The sequence below is a fragment of the Dermacentor silvarum genome, chromosome 3, assembly GCF_013339745.2.
Source record: "Dermacentor silvarum isolate Dsil-2018 chromosome 3, BIME_Dsil_1.4, whole genome shotgun sequence".
Taxonomy (NCBI): Eukaryota; Metazoa; Arthropoda; class Arachnida; order Ixodida; family Ixodidae; genus Dermacentor; species Dermacentor silvarum.
This window is the reverse complement of record NC_051156.1, coordinates 232,686,338-232,712,757: the sequence shown is the minus strand read 5'-3', so window position 1 is coordinate 232,712,757 and position 26,420 is coordinate 232,686,338. Positions and strand designations below refer to the sequence as shown.

Here is a 26,420-nt window from a genome sequence, read left to right as displayed (position 1 = left end):
ATGATCACGCGCGCGCTTGCGGAGAGTAGCGTGGAGAAGGCACCTTTTGCCGCTCGCTGCCTTTTGAGCCTTGCTGCGATGTTGCAGCCAAGACACCCCGTACTCTCCTTTCCCCTTTCTTCGAACTGGAGAGACTCCTTCTACACCGTTCAGGAGAAGCGTGGTTCCCCCCATGCGTTTTTGTCTTTAGGCTGACGAGCTTGTGAGGAGATGCGAGGAGGAGCTTGCGGCGATCTCCGCGGCGTTCCGCGGAGATCGCTGCATGCCGTCCCCCTGCAGCGCCCGGCCTTTCGGAGTGGCTGAGCATGCCAGGGCTTGAGCACGGATCCACGCTAGGTGAGCTGAACCATTACAAAGCCTCTTGTGTGTTTCCCCCATTTTGTGGTTTTTCACCTCAGTCGTGCGGAATGCTCTGCCTCTGTGGTTTTGTTTCATTCATCTTTTGTTGCCATTGTCGGTGTAACACTAAGGTGAATAAATGCCTTAAGTCACAGACTCGCCCTGTCACCCTGGCCTGAATCCGCCATGGTTGCAACTCACTGCGAATCACTGGTTAGGGGTCACAGCTCTGACTGTTATAGCTGCTGTGAAAGTGCTAGCCAGTGACTGCCGCTTCGCTGGTGCGGTGCGATTTAGAGAAGGGTCAAGTCCGCATGCGCGAACTTGATTAATGCCCCTATATTTGGCACCAAACGTGGGGCCATAGGTGTGAGAGGTCGAGTCTGTCTGTGTGAGTGACAGCCGGAACACGTACGAACAATGGCAGCATACAGGGCCAATGTACAAATGTTGTACATGCTGCCACAGATGGCTATCAACGCACATGCAGTTCGAAGCGGCTGTAACAGCTAGCGCACATTCGAATCCTGCTGTGAACTTTAGCCAACGGAATTGTGATCAGCTTGGATGAGGGCAGTGCTACACATGAGTTGATCTCTCTCAAGTTGACCCAAGTGGCACCCGGCGGAACCGGCACTTCCTGTAGCGACATGACTTTACCGTGCGCTACAGGAGGCAAAAGAACAATGTTATGGAGGATGCACTTTCACGTGCGTTCGTTGTGGCAGGAAGAGTAACATAACTACTCAACTCTCCTTGCCGGAAACAAGCATAGAGCAGAGTAACTGCTACAATGCTAGAAGCTGGCATAACATTACTACTAATTCTTCTGCTGCGTTGGAAACTGAGTTTAAAGTACTTCGAGCCATTCAGTAGAAGCAGAGTTTGGGGCATTCAAAAGATCGCATTTCATCCCCTTCGCGGTGCCCCCGCTCCTTCGTCAGCGGTGTGCACTGTGGAGGCTATAGAGGCTGCAGCGCTCTGGCCGCTGAAGGGCTCTCAGTTTAAATTTGGTTTTAGATTTTCGTGTAGATGCCACTACTTCTTGTTTTACCGCCTATGACACGCTAAACTAAACTCAGAGGCTGCCACCTAACAAGGCTCGCCAAAGCTGATCGTCTTGCAATAACTAGTGCAGTGCATTTTTACCAGATTCGTTGCTTTTGCAGCCAACAACTGCACACCGACCTTGCTCTTTCGCGTTAATTTTAAGCAAAAGACTGATGAAACACGTCTCTCACAAATTCCACAGCTGCAAAAATGACAATCGCCACATTCATGCTCCACGTCTGCTTGCATTCTAGTGAGCCTGCGTGTGACAATTTTTACACACAAAGCGAGAGACACACTCTAATATGCAGACGTGCACTGTAACGTGCAGATGTGTACTGTGATAGCAGTCAGCGAAACTTCAGTGATGCCATGATTTTGCACTGTGGAGGAGGCAGCACAACTTGAGCTGACGGCGACCACCGGACGTATACCGGATGTATGGCCAAATGTCGTATGAGGGCGCCATGGCGTCATCATGTGCAGTTTCAATGGTGGGGGTTTGAGGGAGCCGTAGGAGAGCATGCCCAATTAGTGTGTTCCCCACTGCATTGAATTGTGTAATATTTGGCTCAGGTGTTCACTGAAGCATTCTCGTATGTGTAGTATCATTTATTTAGTACGCTCAAAGAGCATTGCAGGGCCCCTTTAACATGTTCATATCACAACTAAAACTATTTTTTTGAAAGCTGAGTACCTCATTTTTAGAAACAAGCATTCAGCTACGATAGATAACCATTTATGTGTATTGCAGAATCCTGTTAATCACAAAGTGCACCAGCAGAGAAGGCATTCTCTGCACAACATGCAACTTGCGACTCCCCTTCTTGGTGCTGCAGGGCCCATGGAGCAGGCCCTTTCTACTCCTAAAATGCTGGACCGCATAACACAGTCATATTGCGGCAAAGCTGATATTAGGGACCCACTAAAAACTACAACCACACCGTGACATGCCTATCAGGACTGATGATTGCATACTTGTGGCATTTTGTACTTTCGAATTTGCCTTTGCAGTGCTAAATTTACGTGTTACCGCATTTGAACTCAACATAACATGTGGGAACGTTGCAGAATGGTGTATCAGATGGCAACATAATACATAGAAGTCAATGGGCTTTAGGTCGGGACTGTGAAAAGGCGACGTAGCAGCTAGGAAAATGCAACAGCGAGGAACATATCAACAGGGTTTCATTGTAATCGAATAAATAGCTACGAGTACACACTGTCAGAATTATGACATCAGGAGGGCCTTTCGTTTCCATGTCTTGGAAAGAGTTGTGTATTCCAGACCCATCCACCTGGCTTCCTCTTCATGCTGACATTTGTTGCTCGGCAATAGCGTGGAAATAGTGCCAGTGGCATCCATATGGTATTGCACTCACTGCACCAATGATGCACTGCAGCAGCAAGACTGGTGGCCAAGAGATTCTGAGATGGGAGGCTATTCTGCTATTGCAGAGCTCCAGCTGGCCATGGTGTCAATCTACCAGGACCGATTGCGGGAGCGGGCCAGAAGGAAGTGGCTGGTACGGAAGCATGGCCTGGTGCATCCCCAGAAGACGCGCCAGAGCTGGCGCCGGTACAGCACCACACTAGGGGAGACCACCACCGCCCTGCTGGGTCGCTTCATGCAGCTGCTCCCGCCGGATGACTTCGAGTTCCTCTGCGAGGGGCTGCACAGTGAGTGTGACCAGTTCTTGGTTCTTTTAGGTACGAAGCATCTTATGCGCTCGGGCTGTCAGCGTCTCCTGTCGTCGTCGTCACGGTAAAGCGCGAGCTCGCGAAGCACCTTATGCGCTCGGGCTGTCGGTGTCTTCTGTGTTGTCATCGTCACGGTAAAGCAAGTGGCTCGTGCTCGCGCTTGGCACGCGCTTGTGCCACTGCTCCCGTGTTCATCATCGTCGTCTTCCACAGCTGGCTGCGTTGACTGGCTGCAGTGCTGCAACCACTGCTGTAAATATATTCTGTAAATAGTTGCTCGTCTAATTGACTCGTCCTTCGCGTAACAATATGGTCACGATTAAGAAAAATCTAGGCTCTCGGTTTCTCTTCTTCCCTCACTCATTCATAGAAAGTCTCGAATCTGCCAGCCTTGATGCCGTCAGGTAGCCTACAAGGGTTTTCAGCCACGTGCCTGCGAAGTTCATGTGTTACGTGACACCATTGGGCAAAAAAGGATATTCCTCATCTGCCCACCATGGCTCTAACATTCCTAGGAATCGATCTAGTAAACATAAATACCCAAGTTGGTGTTTGATAGCCATCGCTGATAGCCATGGCCATGGATTGATAGCCATCGCTGTCGCACAATATGTAGTGCAACGCATGCGTAGTGTGGAAGTTGTGGGTCCGGCTCCCGCCGGCGGCAAGTTATCTTTTTGTCCACTTTAATTTCCCTTTTCTTTACTATTTTCTACATTTCAATTTCAACCACAGTTAATTTCCCCGATGCTTTCCCCTTGGCTTCATTGTTTGTTGGCGTGATATGTTATATATATACATGTACATATATATACACACACTCCTCTGCCACATGACCAACTTCCCACACTTCACACACATGCACTTTTTCTGCTTTGACGCTTTTGAATGCTCACACATTAAAAAAGCCAAATATTGAATCAGATGGGGTTGCCTAGCATTGCATAATGTGGCAAGCTGTCAGTAAATTAGGTACATAGAAAAGATATGCAATGCTCTTATTATCAGATGTACAGAACTCTTATTAAAGGGAACTCCAAATTAGTATGCCAGCACTGATTACAGCTAAGTTCTAGTATGTGAAAGTCTGGAAAATACTTTTTATCTGTAGAATGCCGGTTGAATAGAATAAAGTGCCTTTTCTTCCTCTCTGAAGCTAATTAATTAGTGACATTCTGTTGTACTGAATACCAATGGGGTTCTCAGTTTAATAGTGGACCTGTGTTTTGAGGGCAATATTACATAGACTGTTCTGCTTTCCAGTTTTACTCCAAAATACAGAAGAGTTATGCCAACTTTACGGCAGCTGGGCTATCGTAAGGCCAGTTTGCGCAACAGATGAAAGGACCACACATCAAGTGACTTGAACACTGCTCCGTCCGTAGCTGGCGCTGATGGTAAAAGAGCAGGCGTCATCCGTGCCGTTTCATTGTCAGGTTCGGCGTGATTTGCCACGTTTCAAACATTCTGAAATCTGGAGAGTCATGGCAGACGTCCCCCCCTGTCCTCATTCATCCGCCATCCGCGCAAGTACATTCAACCTGGACATGACACTTTCACGACCGCCGTGTAAGTCTAAAGCTAGTCTTGTGCCGGGTTGCTCCAAGCTAAAGAAAAAAAATGTGGTTGATCCCTCTTATATAGGAATCGGTATAGAACACGAAAGTGAAACGTGTCTTCACAGAAGTAGTGTAATGTTTATTGCACATTGATATATAATGTCTATTGGTGTTTTGTGGCTAAAGCGCCCTTAGGCGTTGATGCACCCACGCTGACGCCTGGTGGCACGTCTCCTCCATCACGACTACCAACGTCGATGACCATGAGCAACCGTCGTGCATATGGAAGCTGCACTACGCTGCACACGCTAGCACAACGCGAAAGACGAAGCACGTAACTGACACACTAATACAACGCGCAAGACAAAGCACGTAACTGAATCGTCACCGAGTCAAATCAGCGCGTACAGCGCGTCGTAATTGCAGCCTCCGCGATCAACTTCAGAAACATTTTCAGAGCTAATTGCGGAGGCCACGCTCCGCTGTGCTGAGTACGGTGAACGCCACCTAGGTGGCGTTGGTAGTGCTTCTTGATGCCAGCGTCCTTTCGAATGCTGGCATCGAGGCGTCGTAGTGCTGAGACCACCGAAGCGTTCACTGTCGGTGCGCGTTAGTATAGTGCCTAGAATATACTTACTAGTGTGCCGACCGCCGGGCGTTTCCAATGGGAGACGCTGGCACCGCCGGTGATGCCTTCCACCGGAGGCCCCCAGACGGCGACACTGTTTGGGACCGTGCTAATTAACCGAGCGGCGCATCACGCGTCACTTGCGCTTCGGGTGCACTTCGGATGCGCGTTCGTAAGCGCAGTCGGTTGCGGCGCGTTGTAGCTTTCGAGCAAGTAGCATGTGGTGCCTCCGCATGTCATTGCTGGGTTTCTTTTATTGCGATAGCAATTATATGGACACTCCAAAGCAGATTTCTGCCGTCGGCGTCGCCGTCGCCGTTGCCGTCGCCGTTGCCGTCGCCGTGAGGTTCCGTATGACGTCAATGGAGATGAAATCGTCGCCGCGCGCCGCCGAACGCTGTATGTGCGAGTGAAAGGGCGCGAGGGACGCGCGCTTTCACGGGGAGTGAACGCACGGCGGAGAACAAACGCGCGTTCTGCGCCGTGCTCGCTTAAGGGCTGCAGAAGTAGGCGTCTCTTTCCTCCTTTACAATCACCATATATGTAGAGCAAACGCGCCTTCTTCTGACGCACGAAAGGCCGTGGGGGGGGGGCAGGGACGGGAGGCGACGTTTAGCTGCGGCACCAAGTGCCTATTTATATCAGAGGTTCCGCCAACAATCACCAACGCCGCACGCATTTTGTGCGAACGCGGGCAAAACGCCGACGGCGTCGACAACAATGCTGTGTGTTGCCGGTGCTGCTGCATGTCCAAGTTTGTACTGCGGATAAAACTACTATCTATCCTTACTCCGTATAGCTCTCTACTAAGGTACTATCGCAATTGATGCTTCGCCTTTCGGGTGAAACTGCGACAACTTTTTTCTGTGCGAGTGGTTCGCACTTGTGTCTGTTCACGGACATAACCGAGATGTCGTCGCAGAAAACGAGGCGTAAAGACAGCCCCTGTTTTGTCCCATATTGTAGAACTGGATACCGATTATTCAGCGCGCCTGTTGACTGGCCAGAACGTTTTGCCGAGTGGGAGAAGAATATAAGAGGGCTGATCGAAGGCTATAACTCTGGCAGCTGTCGCTTGTGAGAAACACTTTAGTAATTGCTACATTGAGCGCTCCTTCAAAATTAGTCGACGGCATGTCGCCCATGAAAATGTGCCCTGTTTAAATACCGTCATTTATGGTAATTAATTTAATTTATGGTAATTAGATACAACTTGGTGCGAATTTAGCATTTGTGGACATGTCTCGCATATAATAGTTTACTGTGGAAAAAAGTTACACTTCTTCGGAGACTACGTATTTATTTATTGGTATTTCTCACAGAAACACCCCGTATCGTGTAGCGTTATAATGATAACTGTGCATACGATCGTTTGTAAGTGCAACGAAATCATATTCTTTCGATTACGTTTTGCACCTCAACCAACGCTCCGCAGAACGAAACGGGCTGGGACAGCCCATTGGCGTCTGTCGCACACGCGCGCGTTGGCTAGAGACGCCGCTCGGCATAGCACGGTCCGTACGGCTATCGCCGTCTGATGGCCGCCGGCGGAAGGCATCATTCTCCGTGCCACCGGAAAGCCCGCGGTCGGCACACTAGTAAGTATATTCTAGGCACTATAGCGTTAGTGTCATAATGCTGTACTTCTCTTTTCTGCTCGTAGGCGGCGGCACCGCCCCGAGCAAGAGCGCGGGTACACGGAGGAGTGTTAGATATATAAGGCGCGTCTGCGTAGCTCTCTGCAAATGCGTTTGTGGCGCAATGGGTTAAACGCTCGGCGATCTATCGTCGCGGACCGAGCGGTCGTGGGTTCGATTCCCAAATTTTGCATGTTTGTGGAACTTTTTCTTCTGCTTTCTTTCTTTGTATTATGTTCGTGTACATTGTGAGCTGACGTATTTCCGTGACGGAAATACGTCAGTGAAGTTTGGTGGACCCCGGCATAAAACACTTTCGTGTTAAAAAAAAAAGAACAATGTGCGTCTATGACCCGCGTCTGGAACGAGAGACCACCGTACGCTCTGTCACAAAGATGGTGGTTGCGAGCAACTTTGTTGCCAACCCGTGCACTCGCTTTTATATGCGAGATGATTTGTTGGCTTCCCTGGTGTCGCACGATTGCTGCAAATATATCTGCATTGATTCGGCATCGAGCCGTAACTTAAGTCGCCAACGTGCCCAATTAATCAGCGCCAATAGACCGATCTGCGCATGCGCCGGTTTTCCGGAAGTAGCACTGCCACCATCTTGGTTGTAGTCAACTGGTCAACCACACCACCGCAGTACAGCCACTGTAACCGCAGTTCGCGCTCGTTCAGTACTGCGCACAAGCTTCCCAGATATCTCTGTGACTCCACCACCGAGAATCATTCATCATGTATTTTAAGAAATTACATCGGCTGTTCATTGTAGCATGTGAGGCGAATGTTGAAAAGTGCCTGCTGCTCTTTCATTTCGGTTGCGGCCCGCTGATTACGCGGTGAGTATCGTATTTGTTCGAGCTTTGTATGTAGTACGTGCTGATGTACACGGTCGTATTGCGTTACTATTTTTGCACACGTGCATCTCGGTGACTGCAACGTTATGCTTGCTTAGAGACGGACATAATAGGATTTGTATACCTGTTCAAGACAGGTTTGAAATGAGGCACCGAAACTTTCGTGCCCTAATGATGCTTACCTACAGGGGTTTCGCGCACGACTTGCAGACTTCGGTAACAGCGATATCTAGAAGTTCTTGGGTAAGCTAGGCGGCGGTTTTATTATAAAACCGCCGATAGCCAATCATAGCCAAGTCATCGATAGCCAATCAATAGCTAATCGATAATCGATCGATAATAATAAATTCTGGGGATGACTTGTTAGTGCTTAGCCTAGCCCAAATATGTAGCCAATACCTTGTGATAGCCAACCGATAGCCAATCAATAGCTAATCGATAATTGACAAATCTTTAAATTCCGGGAAATCTAAGTACACGGGTGTTTTCGCATTTTGCCCCCATCGAAATGAGGCCGCTATTCGTCTCCGTATTTCTTCTCGCGCTGTGTATTACCAGTACCACCTATTAATCCATTGGATCCACGTCTCTCGAAGCTTTCGCTCTTTAGAAAACACATAGAATCCGAAGCCTTTGTTCCTTGTGTGGTTGTTGTAGCACCCAGGAACGCAGCAGGTCAATCCTCCCATCGCACAATGGCTCTACATGAACCATAAAAATTGCCAAAAAGCGTTCGGAAAGGGGAGGCTCAGGCACTCCGGGCGGCTGGAGTGGCCGGATGACAAGTACCAGCATGCACCGCGGCAGCGGTGGCGTCGTGAAACTGGCCGGTTGGATCGGTCTATTAGACCTAATGGCCTATGCATTGTGGCCGTAACGAAAATTCGCCGCTGTCCAAAGTGTTAATGCGCCACAAGCCTTAATGGTCATTACTATGTTCGTACGGGTGGCTTATCAGTGATAGGTCCTGAGAACATGCGTGTGGGTTAGAATGACAGCTGTTGAAGTGGTGTGAAAGTTCGTCACCATGTAATCAACACCATCTGCGTGCCTTTCGGTGGCTAATTGGCCCGATCTTCGCACTTGCTTTCACACTTACCGAAATACACGCTGCTTTTGTTGCCATTTCTCCTATCTGCGTCACATTGTTGTCTAAATCAGTCCTGTCAACCTGGTTTTGTTGCCATTTCTCCTATCTGCGTCACGTTGTTGTTTCAATCAGTCCTGTCAACCTGGTTATATTGCTACACGCGTGTGGTATTTGATTGTTTGACCGAGGCGCGCGGGTGCCATCACTCGAGAAAAGAAGAGGAAGAACGAGCTGGGCTCGCGCTGTGAACCTAACCGGTCAGCGCTGCAACCGCTGTTGTAAATACATCCTGTAAATAGTTGCCCGTCTTACTGACTCGTTCATTGCGTAACATATTATTGTACTACGTTACAATATTATTGTACAGACAGAGGCGGCGGCGCCGTTCCCGTTACCGATGCGGCGCCGTTCTGCGAATTGCGGCATTAGGGCCCGATGTGTGCGATCCCACATCGGGCCGATGTTGGGAAGCGCATGCAGTATGGCAAAAGTGCTCGCAGAAAGTGCACCTGCGGCACACTTGGTGCTTTTTTTGCGCCAAAACAACAAAGTGGGGCTCTACACTGAATGTACTGAATATTCGAAAAATCAAATAGTAGATATTCATATTAGATTTGCTTGTATTCACACTCCCCTAATCAAAACAATTTAGTTAGACAGGAAGGAATACAGTCGAACCCGCTTCACCATAACCAGATTTAATGATACTCGATGTAACAATGAGCAGCTGTGACACTGTGAACTTTTGTCTATGTTTTATAGTAAAATAAACTGCTTAGCATGAGGTCTTATTTTTTTTTTTCAAGGTCCGATCGGTGGTGAAATGAAAACCACAGAGAAAACCCAATGACGCTGTGTGCAGATGTGTTGTGCAGTGTTTTTAGTATGTTCGTCAATCGTGTGAGGTCGCAGTTGTCAATTCTGAGCGTTTAGTGAGCACGTAAACATGCCTCAAACAATACAGTCTCCCGCTAAGTGTTAAGTGTGTGCTGTCATTTGATTTCTGCTTGCTGAGGGGTGCAATGCAGCCAAATTCGCCCTCTTCTAGTATATGCATCTGTTGTCTCTTTTCCCTACAAACACTGTGAAATAATTTTGCTCAATAATGTTCAATGTAAATCTATCCGTTTCATTTGCCAAAATTACAGCCGCAGTTTCTCACCAACACAGGCTCAACAATCTCTGAACATCGAGCCATTACTTTCACGTTATTGCATTGAAGCCTTAAAACGTTTTTTTTTGTACACAACTCCACCTCTGGTCTTTCTCATTGTAACAAAGTTGTACCCGTAGCTCCCACACTTTGAACATAACACCTATCTTTGCTCGTACTAACACATTCAAATAGTTTTTTTCCATGTCCAATAGAGCTATGGAATTCTCTACCTGGCAACATGTGTTCACTATTAGTACTAAAAGATTTTATAGCTACCACCGGTAAGCACCTCGCTAACATGTAAAGCGCTTCCTTTTTTCATTTTTTTGGGTATGTGTATGTTTTTAATATGTAATTTATAGTAATGTATAATGTTCCCACTCCTGCTATAGCCCTATATTGGGCTGCAGTATGTGTAAGTAAATAAATAAATAATATAATATCATCGACGAATTAGTAATGTGTACGGTACAACTTTCATGAGCGGCAGCAAAGTGCGGCAATGGTGCAGGAACTTCGAAGCAGGATGCGCAGACGTTCATGATGCAGGCAGGCAGGGAAGGAAGCTAATGTCAACCAATCTTGTTCAGTGAGTGGATCAGGCAATTTGAGAAAATCATCAGTTCACAATTCTGTGTTGAGTGATTGTTTCCCGAAATTTCACAGTCAGCTCTCTATACCATCGTGAGTGAGAGACTCCAGTATCGCAAACTCTGTGCGAGGTGGGTTCCCAAGATGCTGACCGACCATCTCAAAACAAAGCGAATGGGCGCAGCCCTAATGTTTCTCGAGCGTTGCCATAGTGAAGGAGAAGATATTTTGAAGAAAATCTTCACAGGGGACGAGACATAGGTTCGTTTCAAAACTGAAGAAACAAAAGAGCAATCCAAATAGTAGATGCATTTTGATTCCAAATAGTAGATGCATTTGAAGTTCAAGCGAACATTCTCCAGCAGAAAGTGTACGAGGGCGGTCCGATAAGTACTTAGTCTCACTGTGAGAGCGCGATGCTATCGCATGACATATACTGACATTGAGTACGCTCTCTTAGAGGGACACATGCAAAGGTCCAGTCGAATCGGGCTCGCGGTTTTGTTTTTGGCCGCTTGAGGAAGAGGAAGCAGGTGATTTTTCGTGTCCATTAAAAAAATGGAAAAAGAGCAATATCGGCCGGTGATTCGATTCTTGTTTTTGGAAGGGAAATCACGCAGCAAAATCAAAGAGCGACTGGATGCCGTCTCCAGTGAGTCTTCTCCTTCGATGGCCACCGTCAAAAATTGGCTAAACGAGTATAAACATTGTCGCATATCGGTTTTTGATGAGCCTCGCCCAGGGGCCCCGCAAACGGCTACCACGGCCGATAACGTGGCAAAAATTCACGACCTCGTATTGGCAGACCGCCATCTGAAGGTGCGCGAGATAGCTGAGATAGTAGGCATCTCAAAAGACCACGTGGGTCATATCCTGCATGAAATTTTGGGCATGAGAAAGCTGTCGGCGTGAGGGGTGCCGCGTTTGCTCACTCCGGACATCAAGCGCAACCGTGAGACCACTTGAGAGCAGTGTTTGAAGCTGTTTAAGCGTAATTCGAAGGAGTTCCTGTGTCGTTTTGTGACCGTCGACGAAACATGGATCCACTGGTACACACCAGAGACCAAAGAACAGTCGAAAAAGTGGACTGCACCCGTAGAACCTGCTCCGAAGAAGGCGAAGACTGTCGCATCGGCCGGAAAGGTGATTGCCACCATTTTCTGGGATTCTCAAGGTGTGATCTTCGTCGACTGCCTCGAGAAGGGCAAAACGGTGACAGGACCCTACTACGCCGAATTACTGGGCCGATTCGATGCCGAATAGCGAAAAAAACGGCCACATTTGGTAAAGAAAAAGGTGCTCTTCCACCATGACAACGCGCCAGCTCACACCTGCACCATCGCCACGGCCAAGTTGGTCGAACTGGGCTACGAAGTGGTGCCCCATCCAGCGTATTCTCCAGATTTGGCCCCGAGTGATTTTTTCTTGTTTCCCGACTTGAAAAAGTCACTTGCCGGACAAAAATTTGAGTCGAATGAAGAAGTTATCGCCGCCACAGAAGCCTACTTTGCAGCTCAGGAGAAAACATATTTTTCTGACGGGATCAAGAAGTTGGAGGATCGCTGGGTCAAGTGTATAGAGTTGAAAGGGGACTATGTTGAGAAATAAATCGACAGCATTCCAAAATTTTCATTTTTATTTTGAAGGCTAAGTACTTATCGGACCGCCCTCGTATGGCTACTGTATTCTGGGACAGCAATGGTGTTCTCTTGGTGGAATTCATGGATCGTGGCATGACCATCACTGCAGCCTTATACAGCGTGATTCTTGAATGTCTACGAAGCAAAGAGGAATGTTGTCATCAGGCATTGTCCTTTTTCATGACAATGCGTGGCTGTACAGTGCAGCTGCAACAAAGAAGCTTCTGCAGCGTTTTTGATGGGAAGTGATGATCTGAAGTGAAGGCGCGAAAACGACGACGGACGAAGAGAGAACACACACACACGGCGCCACTTCCAACAATGTTTAATCAGAAAAAACGCCACTATTTTATACAGGGAGCGCAATCCCAGTTTCTCAGTGCGCATTCGCGTTCAGGTAAAGTAGTTCTTTGCGTGATAGTGATAATGAGGCAACACTTACGCACTTATCACCTGCCTCAATGATCCTTTTGGCCTCAATTATTAAACGGAATCATTTGTCACGGCTTCTAGCAACCACAGCGCTGGCGTAGAAGTCTGGCTTACATTTGCAGTCTCTACAATGAATTGCCAGGTGGCCCTCCCTCCCATTGTTGACTTATTATGTTGCCTCAGCCTGTCATTCAGGCACTGCTCGGTTTGGCCCACGTACTTTTTACCACAATCTAAAGCAATCTCATACACGACTCCTGCCTGACAATCTACGTATTTGTTATCGTGTTTTGTGACACAGGCTGCTGCCTTGCGGAAAAAAGGGTTGGTCATTCTGCAGAGGTTGGAAAGCTTGCACGGGGCAGAAAACACGACATTTACATTAGGTCGCTTGGCAATCTTTTTCAAATTATGCGACATGCGGTGTATGTAAGGTATGATGGCTACCTTTTCTTTTTCGCGAGGTGGCTCCTGGTTCAGTTGGCGAGTTCTCGACTTCTTCAGGATTGTTTCCGCTACGAAAACTGGAACAGGCTGCGGGTAGCCTGCCTCTTCCAGTCGGTCGATCTGCTTAAGAAAACTCGCCGCAGCTCTATGTGGACAGGACTTCTTAAAAACATTCAGCAGGCTTATGTTAGCAATGCTTCGTTTAACTAGCTTAGAGTGAGAGGAATTAAAAGGTAGCAGAGGTTTACTAGCCCGAGGTTCATACTACCAACAGACGTGGTTACTTGCTAAAAACAATCTAAGATCTAAAAACCTGATGGAGGAATCTACCAAAAGTTCGTTGGTCACTTCTATGGGAGATAGAATCTGCCTGAAGATTGTCACTGTTTGACTAACGACCAAGTCAGCGTCAATGAAATTCCTATCTACGAAAATTAGGAAGTTCTCAATGAATCTAAAAACTTCGACTACACCACTACCCTCTAGACTGCTAGACATGGTTCTGCCAGCACGAGCGAAGAATAAGTCGCTCAAGATCGGAGCCCTGTGTGTGTGTGTTCTCTCTTCGTCTGTCGTCGTTTTTGCGCCTTCACTTCAGATCATGCTTAACCAACACGCCCAACTATCCATCCTAACAAATGATGGAAAGTGTTTGAACACCCACCGTACAGCCCGGGCTTGGCTCCCTTTGATTACCATCTCTTTGCTCACATGAAACGCTGGCTAGGAGGACAGGAGTTTAACTCGGACAACGAGCTGCAGACCAGCGTACAGAATTGGCTGAAAGCACAGCGTTCTATGATGAGGGTATAGGAAAGTTGGTACTGTTGGGATGCGAGTACACGCGGAGGAGAGAGAGAGAGACAACTCGACGGCGTGAATCCCAACTGTCAACTGGTTTTATTTTTCTGTTGCTTCAGCCGCCCTTGGGGCTGCTCGCCCTTTCCACTCGTCACCATTGGTGGAGAGTGGAGGACGGGGACGCGAGGTGCAACTGGTATGGTGGCTAGAAAGGTTTCGGAGGTGCGCTCGCTGCCCGCCCTTGCCTGCACGTTGTGGCCCTCTCGCGGCCGCCATAGCACTCCCCCCTTAGTGAGTTGCCGAACGGAGTGATCAAAGGTCCAGGCGAGTAGGGGCTCTTGAGCACCGTCCACTTTGCGTACGTCGCGTGAGCACCTCTGGAGTTTGCGCTGCAGCTGGGGGCCCTGGGGAAGGTGGGGGCTCTCTTGGCAGAGACACCGCGGCGGCGTCACTGTCCATGTGTGCTGGCTTGACACGGTCAAGCGACACAACCTCTTGGCGGCCGCATTTATTGATGGTGACATGCTTGTCCCCAAGGCGGAGGACCTTAAACGGTCCATCATATTGTTACGTGGTGGTATTATCATATGGTGGTTGAAGAGGCCGCCGAACAGCGTCATGTCGCACAAACACGTATGGGCATGATGTGAGCCGCGGGTCGACATGTACAGCCCGCATCCCTGGATATCGCAGGGGCACAGCACGAAGTTTGCTCGTCATATCACGTAGACGAAGTGCATAACCACTGGAAGCCATAGGTGTCTCGTCTGAGCCGTGCACAAAGAACTCCCCTGGCAGCCTGAGTGTCGTGCCATAGACCAGCTCAGCGGCGCTGCAGCCAATGTCAGCTTTTAGAGTGGACCGTATGCCCAAAAGGACGAGCGGGAGCGCCTCCACCCAGCTGTGTTCTTCGGTTGCTGTGAGCGCTGCCTTAAGCTGAAGGTGAAAGCGCTCCGCCATGCCATTACTCATGGGATGGTATGCCGTTGTACATATGCGAGTGGCACCGATGAGCTGAGTGATGCTAGTGAAGAGGGCGGATTCGAACTGCCGGCCGCGGTTCGTTGTGATCGTGGAAGGCACCCCGAAGGGCAACCCAATGGTACAGGAAGGCACTGGCAACCGTTTCAGCAGTGATGTCCATGATAGGAATGGCCTCCGCCCAACGGGTGAATCTATCCACGCATGTCAGCAGATAAGTCTGTCCGTGGCAGGGTGGTAGTGGGCCAACAATGTCCAGGTGAACATGATCAAATTGGGAGTCCGGGGTTGGGAGTGCTCCCAGTGCTGTCAAGGTGTGTCGCTGTATCTTGGAACGCTGGCAGGCTACACATTCACGTGCCCAGCGCCGGACGTCACAATTAATGCATGGCCAGACAATCTTTGCCGTCACCAGTCTTTGTGTGGCTCAAACCCCTGGATGAGAGAGTCTGTGCAGCGATTGGAACATGTGGCGACAGAGGTTGGAAGGCACAAACAGGTGAGCATTGCCAATACTTATGTCACAGCAAATTCTGTCTTGGGATCCGGGAATTGGCAGCCACTGCAGCTTCAGGGCAGTGGTTGCGGTCAACAGGCTCTTTAGCTCGTCGTCTTCACGTCGAGCTGCTGCCAAAGTGGAGAGATCAACCTGCTGTGTTTCCACAATGGCATTTATAGGGTTCAGGGAAAGGGCGTCTGCCACCTCGTTGTCGTCCCCCTTGATGTGGTGGATCTCTGTCATGAATTCAGATATATATGACAGGTCGCGCAATTCCCGCGCTGTGTGCGCGCCACCGTCGGAGCTTAGCAAACGCAGGGTAAGCAGCTTGTGGTCAGTAAGGACAAAGAATTTTACGCCTTCCAGGAAGTGGCGAAAATGTCGGATGGCCAAGTACATGGCCAGCAGTTCTCTCCCGAAAGTACTATAGTGGCGCTCAGGGGGAGTTAGCTTCCTCGAGAAAAACGATGTGGGGGGCCAGATTCCATCGACGAGCTGCTGTAAGACAGCACTGATGGTAGCACAGATGGTAGCACAGCACGGTGCTACCATCTTTGCGAAGATGGTAGCACCGTGCAGACTCGTCGTGATGTCATGGATATGCGGTACCGGGTACCTGTCTGGTGTCGTAACCCGGTTTAGCACACAGTAGTCTCCACATGGGTGCCAGTCTCCCGGTGTCGACTTAGGGACCATGTGAAGTGGAGATGCCCAGGGGCTCGACGAGGGCCTGATGATCCCCACTTCCAGCATGTGGTCGAATTCCTGCCGGGCGACTTTCAACTTCTCCGGGCACAGACGGCGAGGCCGTGCACGCACGTGGGCCGCTGGTGGAGATGTAGTGGCATACCGCGTGCTTCGCTGCAGAGCCGGCTGGCGGCTGCCTCGTCAGTTCAGGAAATTCGTGCAGGATGCGAGCAAAATGTTTGGCGCCGGCCGGCCCGAGCAGCGTAGGACTCAACGGAGGGTGTTTCAAGGGGTTTCCCTGCACAGTCGCTTGCGACACGGGATTGTGGAGTCGTCTGTTGCGCACATTGATGAGAAGACCGAAGTGCCGAAGGAAGTCTGCTCCCAGGATAGCGAGTTTCACCTCTGCCACAATGAAAATCCATCGTAATGTTTTCTGCAAACCTAAATCCAATGGCAGCGAGCGATATCCATAAGTGGAAATGGTGGTATTGTTGACCGCCTGAAGGGGAGACGCACTGGGGACACGGTGCTCTGTTGACAAAGCCGGCACCACGCTCACCTCAGCACCGGTGTCCACGAGGAATCGCAGGCCACTGTCGCGGTCGGTGAGAAAGAACACTGAAGGACGACGCTCTGAGGTATCCGGAACACTGGTCGCCCTCAGTTGCCAGCTGCAGTCGTTTCCCGCGTAGTCGCAAGGTGGAATACATTTGCGGGCTGCGTTGCCGTGCTTCCTGTGGTACCAACAGATTCTCTGTCGCAGTTGCTGGGGTTGCGCTGTGGCACGCTGGTGCTCCGCACGCACGCTGCCGTCCCGTATGGCTGCTACGGTGTCGGCGAGGTGAGAGATCTGCTCCCTTATGTCCTGCAGCTCGTTGGTAGATGAGCGGAGTCCCATGTCTGTTTGCACCGCCGCGATGGATGGCGAAGCCACTGCCGTTATTAAGTCAGCAAGTTCGGCCAGCTGAGAAAGCTGTTTGTCGGCAGCTGAGGTGAGGACCATCTGCACGTTTGTGGAGAGCCGTTGCAGGAAGAGCTCCCGAAGCAGCCTGCTGTCCACGTCGGTGGTCGTCGTGCCGAGCGGCTGTTGCATGTGGCGCAACAATTGGCTAGGGGTCCCCGGTCGCTGAGCTCAGCACCATGTAGCAGCTGTTGCAGTTGCTGAGGCTCTGATGGCGTGAGGCGGCTGATGAGCAGTTGCTTGAGCATTGTGTACGCGTTCACTGCAGGTGGAGCGACCAGTAGATCTCGTACTTCGCTCGCTGTTATAGGTGGAAGGCTGCTGACCATGTGGTGTACTTTGTCTGGTCGGTAGTAATGCATCGGGCGGCGAATTGCGATTCCACTTGCAGGAACCAGAGTTCTGGGTCGACTGTCCAAAATGGCGGCAGCTTAACGTCGACGGCGGAGATTGCTGGTGCGTTGGTTGTAGTCTCCATGGCATCGATATGTTGTTGTCGTTAAGCCTCGTCTGGGTCACCACTGTTGGGACGCAAGTATGCGCGGAGGAGAGAGAGAGACGACTCGACGGCGTGAATCCCAACTGTCAACTGGTTTTATTTTTCTTTTGCTTCAGCCGCCCTTGGGGCTGCTCATCCTTTCCACTCGTCACCATTGGTGGAGAGTGGAAGACGGGGGCGCGGGGTGCAACCGGTATGGCGGCTAGAAAGGTTTCGGAGGTACGCTCACTGCTTGCCCTTGCCTGCACCTTGTGGCCCTCTCGCAGCCGCTATAGTACCATGCTACAACAAATGTCTCAATCGGAGCGGCGACTATGTAGAGAAGTAGCTGGGAAGTGTACCTAAATGTTCCAAATAAAACGGCTCTTATTTTTCACTGTGGTTTTCATTTCGCAACTGATCGGACCTTGAAAAAAAAAATAGCCCTCGTACAATGATCCCATGCCACTTTATTGATTACAACTATTAAATTTGGCTACTGGACGTCTGCACCAAAAGGAAATGGAATGTAAAATCCTGGAAGAGAAAAAGGAAAAAAAAAAGGCGAGGCACTGTACTCTTAACGTGCCACGCATGCCTTTGCCACATTGCCAGCCCGGTATTACCGTTTCAGAGAGCAAACAAAATTGTTAGTTGACTTGTTACATTACTGTCACGCATTGTTCTGAACACTTGTGACAATTCATTTCTGTGCTATCAACTACAAATCATGATAAAACAAATTATAGTGGTTTAGAATGAAGGTAAATGTTCTGGACTTTGGACTTATATATAGCCAGCTTGTGCTTCATGCTTGTTGCAGCTAAGCAGAAATTTCGCTTTATAACTTTATTATTGATGCAAGCTGCTGCTGCTGCTTCAGTGTGTAAAACGACACATTAAACTCCATGCAGCACTGGAGGAAACAAATCGATGTCAGATGGCACTGTAGGTGTTGAGTTTGGGAAATAGATCATTGTCTACCACTGATTTCCTGTATGAACTTTGGTGTATGCGATTATTAAAGGGGAAAAAACAACAAAGCAACTTGACTGGAGTGTGGGCTGGACTGTAGCAGACGTGAGCACTTGCCCTGATGTCACACCAGGCTGCATTTGGGGGCTGAGCGTAGCTACTATTGGGTAAATAAGCCAACAATAGCCGTAGGACTCTGTGTTGCCTGTAAACACATTGTGTGTGCACTACGAACAAAGGACACTGTAGTGCTAACAAACAAAAGGGCATTTATTGCACCTTTTGTACAACGTTGCCAGCTAGAGAAATTACATGGAATGAGACAGGCCGATGGAATACACTGAGGAATAGAGGCAGTTCTCAATGACATAAAGGCACCAAGCTATAATGTTTGCCCCATGCTGGACACAAATGCCTCAGTCATTCGCAGTTGAAGTCTTGGGAAGCAAACGTGAGGGCGTCTGGGAGATGAACCCTCAAGCAGAAGAGGAAGAAGCTAGCTCCTCTTGTGCCCGAGTATCCCTGCGGTCAGGCGGTGTCTGCAGTCTCATCTACTACTGTGCCGCTGCATCGACTGCTGCCACAGCACTTGCTATGTGGGCGATGCGAGAGAGTCTAGCGTCCTCACAAATGTTATCATATTGACGTGAAATAAGTTGGCACGTGGTGACACTGGCCCCTTGAGGCGAGAACGACGAAGTTCGTGGTTGCGCGCGCACTGTCCGAGGTCAAGCCATTGCTAAAGGCTGACGTGTTTCTTTGTCTTTCTGTTGCTGGTCAACTATTCTAGCTGTGCTAGCTGGGTGACATTTCTCTCAACGAACTCTTCAGTGGTGTTATTCCTTGTGGTTCTGTGGTCTACCGGGAGCATGGCGTCTAAGGGGGTTGTAACGCGACGCCCGTAAACGAGCTCGAATGGTGTAAACTCGGTGGTCTCCTGCACAGCGGTATTGTAAGCAAACGTCACGTATGGCAAGATTTCATCCCATGGTTTGTGTTCCATATTAATGTACATGGATAGCATGTCGGCCAATGTTCTGTTCAGGCGCTCTGTTAAGCTGTTAGTCTGGGGATGATAGGCTGTGGTCCTTCGGTGGTTGGTGTGCGTCAGGGTGACGACTTGTTGCAACAACTCCGCTGTAAACGCTGCACCGCGGTCAGTAATGAGCACAGCGGGTGCACCATGATGAAGCACGATGTTGTGGACGAAGAAGCTGGCGACTTCAGCAGCAGTTCCCCGCGGCACAGCTTTTGTCTCCGCATAGTGAGTTAAAAAATCAGTTGCCACGATTATCTACTTGTTTTGCAAGGAAGACATGGGGAACGGTCCAAGAAGGTCCATTCCCACTTGCTGGAATGGCACCGGAGGCGGATCCAAAGGATGAAGGAGGCCAGCAGGCTTGACGGGTGCGACTTTACGCCTCTGACAGTCACGGCACGTTCGCACATAGCGCTGAACCGACGAAAATAGGTGTGGCCAATAGTATTTCTGCCGTATGCGCGCTAATGTCCTCGCGAAGCCTAAGTGGCTGGCACAGGGATCGTCATGACACGCTTGTAAAACTTCCTCGTGTAGCACCGTCGAAGCGACGAGAAGGAACGTTTCTTGGCTGTTCTCGAAATTTTTCTTGTACAGGACATCGTTCCGCAGGCAATACGATGTCAATCCTCATGAAAGTGGGCGTGGGACAACAATGTCAGCTCCCTCGAGATATCGGATGACTGGAAGCAGTTCAGAGTCTGCACGTTGATAGTCAGCCATGCGCACCACGTCGACGACACCAAGAAATGGCAAATCTAGCTCCAAGTCAGAGGATGTCAAAGGAATAGGAGAACGTGACAAGCAGTCAGCGTCACTATGCTTATGGCCTGATCTGTAGACAACTGTTTTGTCGTATTCCTGGAGGCGGAGGCTCCAACGAGCGAGGTGACCTGACGGGTCTCGTAGATTGGCAAGCCAGCAGAGCGAATGGTGGTCACTGTTTGCTCGAAATGGCCGGCCGTATAAGTAAGGTCGGAACTTGCTGATGGCCCACACGACTGCTAAACATTCTTTTTCGGTGGTTGAATAATTATTTTCTGCTTTTGTAAGACTATGGCTCGCGTACGCAATTACACGTTCTGTGCTGTCTTGCCATTGAACCAGAATGGCCCCGAGTGTTACGTTGCTTGCGTCTGTGTGAATTAAAATGCGCCAGCACTGGAGTGGATTGGAGGCGTTTGCGCAATTTGGTGAAGGCCTGCTCCTGGTCTTCTGTCCACGCAATGAGCACATCTTGTCGCGTCAGTCTCGTGAGAGGTTAAGCAATCCTTGAGAAGCTTTCAACGAAACGACGGTAGTAAGCGCAGAGGCCCAGGAACCGCTGAACAGCCTTCTTGTCTTTAGGGTGAGGAAACTCGGCAACGGCAGCGAGCTTTTCTGGGTCTGGTCGTACTCCTTGGGAGCTGACCACGTGGCCTAAAAACTTGAGTTCCTGGAAGCCAAAGTAACATTTTTCAGGCTTGATGGTGAGGCTTGCCTTGCGTATTGCGGTAAGGACACTTCGTAGCCGGGTGAGATGTTCATAGAACGTGCTGGAAAACACAACAACGTCATCTAGGTACGCTAGACACGTCTGCCACTTTAGTCCGATGAGTACAGTGTCCATCATTCGTTGAAACGTAGCAGGAGCGGAACAGAGACCGAAAGGCGGGACTTTAAATTCGTATAGCCCGTTGGGAGTCACGAAGGCGGTTTTTTCACGGTCACGCTCGTCCACTTCGATTTGCCAGTACTCTGACTTTAGGTCTAACGAAGTAAAGCACTCAACATGACGCAGACGGTCCAAAGCGTCATCGATCCGTGGCAGGGAGTAAATGTCGCGTTTGGTGACTCGGTTAAGCCGTCTGTAGTCAACGCGGAAGCGGAGTGCGTTGTCTTTTTTTTTACTAGTACGACAGGCAACGCCCACGGACTTGTCGACGGCTGGATGACGTCATCATTTAGCATTTATTGAACTTGACGCTTAATCGCCTCCCGCTCCATAGGTGACACGCGGTACAGATGCTGACGAACAGGCCGCGCCGACTCCTCTGTAAATATCCGGTGTTGCATAATGGAGGTGCACTGGACTTTAGATTCTGTGGAAAAACAGCCAGAGAATTCTGTCACTAGGCCCAGCAGCTGATCCTTCTGTACATCTGCTAAGTCAGCATTAATGTAGACACGGGTACTCATGCTGGCGTGAGTTGTTGCATCTGGTGAAGTAACTTGTAACGTGCCGACGTCGGAGAAGTCAGCAATGTCGTTCAGAAAGGCTACAGCTGTACCTTGAGGGACGTGCTGATACCTATAGCTGAAGTTTATCAACAAAACTTGCGAGCACTTATTCTGTATTCGAACAAGGCCCCGGGCGATGCAGATGTGTCTTTCGAGCAACAGCGGGATATTTGCCTCGGCAATACCCTCACAGTCGTCAAATGCGTCGCAGGTTACAAGGGTCAATACGCTGCTCCTTGGCGGCATCGTGATGTTCTCGTCGACAATCCTCAAGGCGTTGACATACGTGTCGTCAGTGCTGCTCCCTGTTAAGGCCTGCACCGTCGAAAACGTTACCAGCGACTTTTGTAAGTTAATCACGGCTCCATTAGCCTGCAGAAAGTCCATTCCCAGAATTAGATCCCTCGAACAGTTTGGGAGGATAACGAAAACTCCGAGGTACGTAAACCCACGAATGCTCACTCGCGCTGTGCATCTTCCTACCAGGGTTAGCAGATGGCCTCTTGCAGTGCGAATCTGCGACCCAGTCCATTCGGTAGAAACTTTCTTCAGCTTTCAGGCAAGGTCCATGCTCATAACTGAGGTGTCCGCTCCAGTGTCGGTTAACGCCGTTATTTCTTCGTTGTCTACGGTGACGGGAATGTTCGACGTTACTACCTCTCGTACGGTGTTTGACTGCGTCTGTATGTCTGCGTCGTTCTGTTTTCATCGTTGTTGTCATAGTGGAGGATCTTGCGCACAGTCGATGTCAGCGGCCTCAGCTCCGGAGGTCGCTGAACTCAGTTTTCCCGACTCGCCGGGCTAGGCGAGCAGCGTCTGAGAGCGCCGCGAGAGAAGGCTTGGCTTGGTGATGGTGACCTGTAATGAGCAGGAGATGACGAACGGGGCTCGTGCCATCGTTGATCACCATTGTGATGATTCGCGACGAAACTCTATTTCTGGAGGCCGCTCACCAGGTCGTGGACGAGGTGCATTCGGTGAGAATCCACGGAGCCCCACATGACGATAAGAACACATTCTGTAGATGTGCCTGGCTTCGACACAATGATGACAAAGGGGCTTGTAGTCTATGGTGCGCCAGATGTCGCTCTTCCTAGTTCTTGCCTCGGCGATGTGGGGTGGGCTGCGAGGCCTGAAGCTTACGTCCATTTGCTGAGCGGGGTGTACCACGCTATATGCACTTGAGGGTGGTGGACGGCGTATTGCTTCAGCGTAACTCATTTCAGCACGCGGTCCCTGCTGTGGTGCCTCGTACTGTCCAGGAACATGGACGGCCTGTCGGACCTCGGCGTGCACCATTTCCGCAATGGAAAGTTGTCCCACAGAGGCAGCGATCGTCTGCATCTTCTGCAGTTCCTCCTTGATGACAGCCCTGATGATTCCTCGCAAGGCGCCGATCTCGTTGCCAAGGGTAACGGCAGAGAGCTCCCTTGAAATCACGGCGTCGCGGTTGTATTGCCTGGCCTGCTGTTGAAGGGCCTTTTCCATGGTAGTGCCTTCGTCGTGGAACTCTGCAAGTGTCGTCGTCGGATTTTGATTGAGGCCAGCGAAGATTTCCTCTTTGACGCCGTGCATTAGGTGGCGCACCTTCTTTGCTTCAGTCATAGAGGGGTCCGCACGTCTGAACAGTTGATTCATGTCTTCTACGTACGGGGTCACTCGCTCATTCGGGCCTTGAATACTAGCCTTCATTGCTAACTCCGCCCTCTCCTTCCTGTCCGCCCTGGCGACGGCATTGAGGAACTGCCGACGAAATTCTTCCCATGACGTCAGTGTCGCCTCATGGTTCTAAAACCATGTTTTGGCGGAATCTTCAAGAGCGAAGTACGGTAGCGTAGCTTGCGCTCGTGGGTCCAGTCCTTGAGGTTGGCGACCCGGTTAAAATGGTCAAGCCAGTCGTCGGCGTCCTCTGAAGCACTCCCATGGAACGGATTCGGCTTCCAGGTCTGATTGACGACCACGTGCGATGCTGCAGTAGTGGCAGGAGGTAGTTGGTTCGTCATTCTACATGATTCGGGTAGCAGGCCGTGCTGTGGCTGGAGTCCCTGGAGATGTCGGCTAGTACGTACGTGCACAGGAGTAAGCTCGTCCGAACTACTCGCCGGGCTTAGGTCTAGGGTATGCTCCGAAGATCTTAACATCGACCGTACCCAGCACCTCCACCAGAAATTTCACCCAGCTAGTACAGCTAGAATAGTTGACCAGCAACAGATAGACAAAAAAACACGTCAGCCTTTAGCAATGGCTTGACCTCGGAGAGCGTGCGCAACCACGAACTTCGTAGTTCTCACCACAAGGGGCCAGTGTCACCACATGCCAATTTATTTCGCGTCAATATTATTGCTTTCTACGTGTGGCGCACAACCTTGTGGTTGCAAATAGAAGCAGTGCAAAAATCTCTTCAGCTTTCACTGCATTGCAGTGTGAAACATTGTGTGCTGGCCATCACTAGCTGTGTGTGAGGTGTGACAGTCCATCCTTACAGTGCGACCCGGCAAACATGTGGTGACAGTGTGCACATTTTTGAGGCCCTTGCATGATTTGTGTCAATGCGCAGGTGAGCAGCTGTTGTGCCAACAGGTGCAGCTCCTGCAGGAGTCCCGTCGGGCTGGGCTTACTCGGCTGGACAGCATTGCGCTTTTCAAGCAGTGCCGCCGCTGGAGGGCAACCCACCGCCCCAAGCACACTGCCTTCACTGAGCTGCTGGCACACATCAAGGTAGCTCTTAGTCATTTGAGGAGTTATTTTACATGCATTCTGATGTTGCATGCAGGTCAAGGAATGTGGAGCGTTGCTTCTTCTGTGGATCGCACATGCTCCGGCAAACTCAAATCTGCACTTTTCAGTGCAGAACACGTCTGAAGAGTACTGCTTTAATCGTAGGCAACTGTTTAATGAGCAGGGCTGCTCTGCAGACATGCTTGTGGCATTTGCTTAGATACACAAAGGAGGATTCTTCTTTTCTCTCTACTCAGTGGCACCAGCCCACAGTGTCAGCTTTTTGCATTTCATTTAAAAGCCAACCGTAACGACCTTTCGGGCCGCATAAGAAGTATAGCTACAAATAATGTGTAGGTATAGAGCACTCTCTGTGCAAAATTTTACATTTGAAATACGAGTGGATGCAAAGAGCTTGCAAAAATATAGATTTTTTGTGCCAGAACAGAAAGAAATGTCACCATCACCATTTAAATGGTGTTAATTAAAATAAATTGCCAATACCATTAGTTTTAAGTCACAGTGTTAATGACATATGCCTTTACAGAAAATGCATAATTATACAGGGTGATCATTTTTAAGTCTTACGAAGTTAAAGAAAAATCGCTTGTTGCAGATAACATAATTCTAGTCCTTTAGCTGAATTACTTGAAGACGCAGACATTACTTGCATGAGCAATCAAAACACATATTTATCTAATGAAAAAAAATATTCCCTAGCCAACTTTCCAGTTAATTGCTTTACGGCATGAAATGTGGTTCTGGCGCAACAAAACTAAGTGGACTAAGTGGGAATTGCACTTAGTTTTGCTGTGCCAGAACCACATTTAAAGCATGAACCAACTAGCCCAACATCGCATTCTACTTTATGGCACATATGACAATTTAGGAATTGTAGCCGGTGATTTTGCTAGGCGTATTCACTTGGAATTAATTTCTAGAATGACACCAGTTAGAGATATGCACCATCAAATTTGCCATAAAAATGCATGGTTGTTCCACTTACTTTTTTAACAAGACGCTCTTTTATGCATTGAAGCACAAAAGTAACCTAACGTCCATGTATTTCGTCCCACACATTGGGAAATAATATCTCGAAACTGGTGTCATCCTGAAAATTCATTTCAAGTAGATACATCTTGCAAACTCACCAGTTACAATTCGTAAATTGCAGTATGCTTCATAAAGGAATTAATGAAGAAGTTAATTAGTGTATTCTTGCTAATTAGCAGTTGAATATGTGTTTCAATTTCTCATGCTAGTAATGTCCGCCTCTTCGAATAATCCAGCTTAAAGACAAGAATTATGCTATCTGCCACAGGCAATCTTTAAAATTCTGTAAAACTTAATATGATCATCTCTTACAGTATGCAAGTTTGGTATGGGAACTCTTAATGTGTAGTAATGTCCTACAGCAGAGTTTTTTCCTTGAAATGGTATGTTTGATCGACTGGAAAAATTATGTCTGAAAACCAACATGAACAGATTGCAACAAACTAGTTGCACGTACAGCGCAACGTTGGCCTGGTACTTGTCAGGTACTATGCTATTTTGTTGTGCCCTTGATACAACATTTCGTCGAGGTTGTAAATCATTAAAGTGCTCTGTACACATAATTTAATCGTAATACATTTGACCGTGCAAAGAATACCGTGCTACAATTGCCGTGTTCTTGTCTTGCAAGCAGAATGTATGCAACAAATGTGAAAACTCCAACATCTGAAGGCCATTTTATCTTGTGGGGGAAACGTCGTAGAACTGCAGTAGAACCTCGATGATATGAATCTCTCGGAACGGTGAAAACAATTAGTGTCACTCATAAATGTAAAACAAAATAAAGAAATTAATGTAACTGAACACAAGCACACCTCAATATTCTTATTTGGGGCAGAATATATTTTTGTGAAAGCATAAATTCAGTTGCAGAT

The 26,420-nt window shown here is 49.1% G+C and overlaps 1 protein-coding gene across 2 annotated transcripts in view; it reads left to right on the top strand.

Moving 5' to 3' along the window:
- The window catches only part of LOC119446866 (transcriptional adapter 2-alpha), a 96,651-nt gene that overhangs the window by 38,213 nt on the left and 32,018 nt on the right, over window positions 1-26,420 (top strand). For both annotated transcript variants that reach the window (XM_037711443.2, XM_037711442.2), the window contains 2 exons: window positions 2,848-3,069; window positions 24,332-24,492. In XM_037711443.2, coding sequence (XP_037567371.1) covers window positions 2,848-3,069; window positions 24,332-24,492 — 383 coding nt within the window. The remainder of the gene's footprint in view (window positions 1-2,847; window positions 3,070-24,331; window positions 24,493-26,420) is intronic.